Below are 7,855 nucleotides of genomic sequence, written 5' to 3'. Positions count from 1 at the left end.
TGTCATGCTGAGCTTCTAGCCTCTCCACATCTAATAGGTGCGGGTTCAGAATGCAAGCTTAGACCAAGTCATGGAACGAACGATGCTTTGAATCTTGTTGTGCTATATAACGAAGCATTAGAGAAACTACGTGACTTTACAATTTAATTGCAATTTCTCCAGGCATTTCGTTGCCTTTCCGACACCATCTTGTTGGGAACTTTCATTTCCCAGCACAACAGGCTATATCTCTCAGTGGAAAGAAGAACAGTAAAAAAAAGAATGAACCTTTAAGAGTAACATTACAATAAGGAGTCATTGGACATAGACGAGACTGCATGGGTGAATGCCATCCAGAATAACATGGATGCAGTAGATGGTTTTGGCTGCCAAATACCTGGACTGGAAAGATTTTGCAACAAAGAAATTCAACCCAAGCCCAATGTGGCCTTGAATCTCTTTCACTAAATTCCTTCCGAGCCCAATAAAATATAATATGATAATAGCACCTGTAAACAGGCCTGATAACGCAAGGATCTATGCGGCTCTGTTGATGTTACTTCATTAGAGGCCACCACCCAATTGAATCGCGGATCGGATAAAATATATATAAAAGAAACAATGAATCGAATGTGCATTGCCGCATATATATATATATATATATATATATATATATATAAAGAACAATGAATCGAACGTGCATTGCCTCATTAAACTCTTTGTCCGAGGCACCGAAATTGGTCCTGCCCGGCCAGTTAACTTGGATGTCCGGATCCAATTCTTTATGAATTAGGAAAGAGCTGACTTGACGTGACTTATACAACCTACTTAAAACTTGGTTTTTTATTAAGAATAAAAATATTTCAAGATGATGCATTTTAATCTTTTTTTATATATATATAATGAAACTACGCTGTGTTGCATCGACTTGATTATGTTCAATAATCTCTTTTTAAAATCTATTTATTATTTAATTATACAATAATGAAAAGCTTCGTGTACAAGAAAGTTACCGGATAATTAAAAAAAAAACTCATTGTGATATGTCGCATAAAAAGAGTGTTTTATAATTTTATATAAAAAGGTATAACCTTATTTGGAAAGAAATAAAAAACAAAATTCTATTTAATCAAATAATATCCAAACAAAATTTAGAGGCAATAAATTTTTAAAAAATCATTAAGGGTGTTAGAAAGAGTACTTGCTAATATTATTTTAAAAAAAAAGGGCCATGATCCTAGTATTAAAAAGGTGAAAATTATTGGTATTGAATATAAAAAATCTTCAATTATTTTTTACTTAATCTTTTTTAACGGGTTTAAATTAAAAATACAGAGAAAAACAACAAAAAAAGCATGTGGGCCGGCCTACATACCTAGCCTAAAAAGGAGGTTTGTGGAGGTCATGCCAGCATACCCAGCCTCCTTTTTATCTTTACAGTAAAAAGCAAATAACATGTCATTCATTTCTTTTATTTTTTTAATTTTTTAAAAAATAAATGACACATCACTCTATTAGTTTTGCTTTGATCACCTCAAGTGCCTAGAAATTCAGGATCCATCATCTTAGCAAAAAAAAAAAAAAAAAACACTCATTTCAATCCTTTTTTCATTTAAAAATACCTTATAAAGTTCAAAACTTATATTTAACTTCTAAATGACATTTAATCAGTCAGAAAATCAAAAATCAACTCAAACTAAAAAAGAATTCTTGAGCTATTATCTATTTAAAAAAAACAATATTAGAGATTAAAAACACTTTAATAAAACTTATCTAATTATATGAAACTCATTAACATTAAAATCAGTTATTTTTTCCATCAAAATGTGAGGGACCATTAAATTTGTCTCTCTTGTGACACATTCATGTAACTTTCTTTCATCTTTTTAAAATTCAATAACAAAATAAAATTTTGTATTAAAATAGAAAGTGATGTTGAACTAAAAACAAAAAACAAAAAATGAATTTAAATTCAGCCAAATTGAAAGCAAAAAATATTAAAAAGACACCCCATTAAACAATTTTGAAAAAAAAAAACCTTCAAACTTCTCTTACTATTAATTTTGGTCCCTGAATTTAGTTTTTTTTCAAGCAACAAAATCATTTTTTTTTTGTTAACTCAATGTCTAGATATTTTTCTAAGATCTAGAAAACTCCATAAAATAAAACAAATAACAAGTTAAATCCTTTATTCAGCGCAATATATGCAAATATGAAATTAAAAGAAAAAATGTTTACATGAAACAAATGAAAAAGGAACAACAAAATAAATACTATTATAATAGAGTATTTTCCCTTGGTAGCATAGTTTTAAAACCCGGCCTGACCTGATGGATTGACCAGGAACCCGGGGCTGGAACCGGGCCGGATTGAAAAAAAAACAGGAGAAGAAAAAACCCGGTGTGACCTGACGGGTTGACCCAGCGACCCGGTTGACCCGGCAAAACCCGATTGCAACCCGTTGACTTTTGTTTTGTTTTTTTTACTATAACGATGTCGTTTTGATTTAAAATTTTTTTGACCCGGTCAAAACCTGAAATCCAGTCCTTGAACCGGATCGGGTCTAAAAACTATGCTCGGTAGCAACCGCTAGCACAGTAAATGTAAAGGAATCACCAGTGCTCTTTCTAGAAGCTTAGCACCCCTCCGGCCTCCCTGTATATGATCAAAAGACCGAGTGAGAAGTTTGCTAGTCACGCGTCAACATACTTTTGGATTGAGAGTGGGAAGCCTCTTCGGTCCAAACCAGAAATGGGCAAACCTTGGAACAAGGGCTCACAGCCTCACACCTACTCCTGAACTATATTCAACGGCTACCTTGTGAGATATTTAAATCAGATAGTTCTAGAATCAGGAGATGATAAAGAAGCCAAGCCAAGTCTTAAACCACCGAAAGGAGAATGAAGAATAGTCAACTTTGAAGTCTTGCAAGGGACGTGATCAACTCTCCTTTTTTGTTTGGAATTCTCAAGGATTGTTGATACATTCGTCTAATAATTTCCGATAAATTTCAGTGTTTTCAAAATTTTAAAAAAGGTACATGGAAAAACTCTCTAGACTTTTCATTGGAACATTATTTTAAACTAGTTTTCGAGGGTATTATAGTTTTGTTACTAGGCTCATTTATCACTACAAAATAAAACGAGGATAAATAAATATTTTTTTTTATTTTAGTTATATAGTGAGGCAATTAAAATACTTTTAAAAACAAAAAAAAAATCAAACTTGATGTCGAGGGGTATTTTCATATATTTACAATGGTTTTTTTATTATTATAATTTAAGGTGAATGATAATTTGGTATTTGATCAAATATAAAAATAATAAACAATTAAAATGTAGAGTAAAACGATGAAAATACACTAAAACTATAAAAATTTAAACCTGAGGTCAATAGGCATTTTCAGCTTTTGACAATGGGTTTTTTTTTTTTAATTACATAGTCAGTTCATAAAAAATTTCGTGTTTGACTAAATAAAAAAATAAAATAAAAGGAGGGTGAAGTGTACGGCATCCAAAAATATTCTTTTGTCATATTGCTGTAATCGCCATTATATCCTCTTCTAGTTGGTGTGGCGTGTGTTGGCGTTGGTGGTCCGGTTTGTCGTTGATAGATCTTTCTTTTTTTTTTTTTTTCTTTCCTCCTCAGAATATTACAGCTTGACTCTCTTTATTGCTGGTATTTCAACCTTTATCCTTATTCTTCTAATTTTTAATTTTTGTTCTTGACCTTTTTATAGAAGTTTTATTTGTTTTTAATTTCATTATTCAATCACAATTTACGAAGTATAAAATTCTTCATTTTGATTCACATACTTTTTATTTCTTTTTTTCTTAGCCCTTTTATAAAAGTTTTATTGGTTTTTAATTTCATCCTTCAATTCAAATTGATGGTATTATATTTTCTAATTTGAACTTCGTTGTTTTGATTTCTAATTTTTTTCTTAGTCATTTTGTAAAAGTTATTATTCTTTTCAATTTACACTTCAATCAAAACATTGTTTTTATTTTTATGTATTTTTTTTATTCTTATTATTTTTTTATTTTTTTGGTTCTTTTACTAAATTGATTTTTCTTTTTAATTTCATCTTTTAGTCAGATAAAAAATTTATTTTTTAATTTTAATATTTATTATTTTAATTGCTATTTTTTTATCTTTTTGTATAATCGAGATTCTTTTTTCAATTTCATTTTTCTATATTTGATTGATTAAAAATTGAACTCCATGCTTTTTTTCAGATTTGACACTTAGGGTCTAATAACCTACGTGACGGGTTTGAAAAGTTAATGCGGGTTTAACGGGATATCTTAGGTTGGCTCAGCCTTTATTAATAAGGTTACAGGTTTGTCATGTTAATTCAGGTTGACAAAGACTGATTTTTTATGTTATATTTTACTCTGTTTCGTTCTTCCATGTTTAATGGGCTATGAATCCGTGTATTATCTTTTCCCTTTTTTTTGTTTAATTGAATTAAAGCCAGTTTCTTCACTTCAGGCAAGTTTGTGACCCAAGTCATATTTTTTCTTAAAATAAAACATGCTTGCGACAACTAAACATTATTTTTTGGTGAAGGACGAGCATCAAGGCTAGTTACAATATCAAATTATTTAACTTATTTTTTATGATATAGTCAAACAATAAAAAGTATTTTTTAACTTATTTTTACACCAAATAAAAAAAAATAATTCACTTCTAATGAAAACTATTTAAAAAAAAATCATTTTCAAGTAAACAATTAGGATCTTAATTTTTTTTTATGTTAGAAAATAACATGTTTGGGTGAACTAATGTTTTTTTTATATGAACAATTTTAAAACTAAAATACTTTTCTTAAAACAATAAAAAATAATTGTTATATTTTGTTTTTTGTTTTTTATTTTTTATACTAACAACAAAACTATTACAATACCATCAAAACCACCACTATAACTATTCACTAATATATTCTAATTTCATAATTATAATTATCATTATCATCATTATTATCATAATAATAATAATAATAATATTTTTATCATAACTATTACAAATATTATTTTTATCATCGCTTGTATAACCACCTTCTCTTATTTTAAATTATCATTATTATTATTTACCGTGCAATCACCATCGTCATTAACTCTATAGCATTTACAAATATATTTAAACAATTATATAAATTTGATATCATTATAACCATTATTATAACTATTATCTTCATTATTACGTTATATCAACCATTAGTGTATTGTTATTATTGCTAGTATAATTACTATACCGCTACCATGGTCACCATTCTACAATCATAATTAAACTAAATGTGTTGTATCATTAGTTTTATATTTTAACTAATATTATATTTTTAAATTAAATAAAAATTTATATAAAAACAATTTATTCATATATTTTTGTTAAAAAATAAAGAAATTAAAAAAACTATAAACAAAAAATAAAATAAAAATAGTTTTGTCTTTTTTGTTTCATACAAGCCAAAAAAAAAAAAACAAGAGAAGATGATACCAAATATCCCTTTCGATGTCGATTTTGGATTTTCTGCAAGATAATTAGACTGTTATTATTATTGTCTATGAATAAAAATAAGTTGAATGCTGGCCGTTAATCCCATATGAACTAAACCATTTTATGCGATAAACCATTTCACTAATCAGTAAGATTATTTTTTTATCTACAATATTTGCTTGTAATTTAGTAGAACTTAAAAGAAAGAAAATATTATTTGAGGTTTGAGGTAACCACAGGATACAAGGGCTAAAGGAAAAGCTACTCTTGCTCAATTGGATTGAGCATCTGAAACCTTTACCAATTATTCTAAAAATATTCAAATGGTCAGCATCTGCCCAAGATTACAATAATCTGTTGTTCAAGTCTTGGATCAGAATTGTAGACACACAGAATTCACAAAAAGAGGGAGGAAGGGAGGGCATATCTCCTCGTTTTCATGTTTACTAAATCAACTCCCCTTTTCATCTGAAGAGAAAAAAGAAGGAGAAAATACAATACTAAAGGTTTTTGCAAGAAACCAGAATCAAGAAAGACCAAAAGCCGTTAAGAACGCAGGAGGTCCAATTTCTCTTTCGCCGAAGCCAACTCAGGCTGCAACCTCAAAGCCTCCTCATAAGCCTCTTTAGCTTCCTCTATCATTTTATTTGCCTCGTAACACTCACCTAACAAACAAAACGCTTTCGCATTATCCTTATTCAACTTAACTGCCTCGGTCAAATCCTGAATCGCCGGTTCAACTCGTCCGCGCCGGTTCATCCCCATCGCCAATTCAGCCCTCTTAAACAACGCATCCCCTTTCTCGCTCGCGCTTAACGACTTAACCGCCAGCGGCGACAGAGCCACGTTTATCGATTCCAGAGCTGATGTTCTGAACCCTTGCAGATCGAGAGATAAGGCTTTTAAGATGTGAGAAGCGGCGTCTTTGGGGTCGAGAGAGATGGCTTTGTTGGCTTCGTCTTCAGCTTGTTTGGCTAAGGAGGTAGCTGTGGACCGAGAGTTGGAGGGCGATCTGGCTTGAGCGATAAGCTGGGCGCCAAGAACGAAGTGGCGTTTGGCTTGGAGATCGGTGCGGTTACGGTAACGGAGTTTGGAGAGGAATTTTTGAGGGATGTTATGCATAGCTAGAAACATGAAAACTCCCAGCAGGATTAGACCTGCTTGTAGCAGAAGATCGAATATCATTTTTCTTTTCTTTTTTCTCTGTTCTTGCGTGATTTTTTTTTTCTTTAGGGGGGGCGGGGATTTGTTTTTGGAGAGGAAGGGGGGTGATAAGTTGTTGGGATAATAAGGACCGTTGCTGTCGTAGATTGATCGAGGGCAAATGAATATAGCCGCCCTTCTCTCTGCTTTATTATTGACCTATGGCGATTTGCTTTAACTTGACAATTGCCGTATGTCTATTTCGGCTCCTTCTGGATTGTCAGATATTATGCTGGTCTGAGGAAACTAGGAAACTGGAGGGGTGTTTAGAAATGATATGGTTAAAGTGTTTTTTTATTTATAAATATATTAAATTAATAGTTTTATGGTTTTCTAAAATTTATTTTTAATATTATTATATTAAAACGATAAAAAAATATATATAAAAAACAATTTTAAAAAACAAAATTTTAAATTTTGATCAATTTCTTTTGGGCTGCACTTTCAAAAGAAGGCTACGAGTGTTCTTAAACACAACGGTTGTTGAGAATACAACTGTATTGTTATTAAAAATTATGGTTGTTCCAAAAATCATGTCTCTCTTAATTTAATTAACATGCATGAAAAGTTAGCTCAAAATTTTATGAAGATTCAATAGTAAAAAATGAGATTCAAGATCTAATGATCAAGAAAGAATTGGTTATTGGACACACTGAAGCTCTGTTTTCGACACACTTAGTACCGTTAGAAAGATCTCAACTAGACAATTCTAACCACACTTTAAAAGACTTACAGGCATGATCGTAATTTGTTAGGAGTTTTGTTTAAGGTTAATTATGATCTCATTTGGTGTTCTTTTGAGGTGGAGTTATAATTGTCTCGTCAAAATTTTTCTAACGATATCGAGTGTGTCGAAAACATAGTCTCGTTATTCTTAAGTAACCTATTCTTTCTTTTCTTTTCCCCTCTCATTTTTCTCTTTTACCGCATCATCTTATCTCCTATTTCTTTTTTTGACTATTGGATCTTGAATCTTATCTTTTGGCTATTAGATCTTCATAAAACATTTGGTTGGCTTTTGTTTAGGTTAATTAATTTACAAAAAGAAGATGTTTTGAAACATTCATTAAACAATCGTTATTCTAAATAGCAATTGTGTAGAAAAACATATTTTAAGACGCGATTGCTATTCAAAATAGTGGCTGCGTATAAAAATGTTATTTCAAAACGTGAT

The 7,855-nt window shown here is 30.5% G+C and overlaps 1 protein-coding gene across 1 annotated transcript; it reads right to left on the bottom strand.

Moving 5' to 3' along the window:
* Positions 1–5,674: 5,674 nt before the first annotated feature.
* LOC7467229 (uncharacterized) lies at positions 5,675–6,875 on the bottom strand. The gene has a single exon (XM_002301088.4). It carries the CDS (start codon positions 6,661–6,663, stop codon positions 6,025–6,027), a length of 639 nt encoding a protein of 212 aa, XP_002301124.2. The 5' UTR covers positions 6,664–6,875; the 3' UTR covers positions 5,675–6,024.
* Positions 6,876–7,855: the final 980 nt, after the last annotated feature.

This window comes from Populus trichocarpa, chromosome 2 (assembly GCF_000002775.5).
Source record: "Populus trichocarpa isolate Nisqually-1 chromosome 2, P.trichocarpa_v4.1, whole genome shotgun sequence".
In the NCBI taxonomy this organism is placed as follows: Eukaryota; Viridiplantae; Streptophyta; class Magnoliopsida; order Malpighiales; family Salicaceae; genus Populus; species Populus trichocarpa.
Note: the sequence above shows the minus strand (reverse complement) of the source record. Positions and strands in the feature narration are given on the sequence as shown.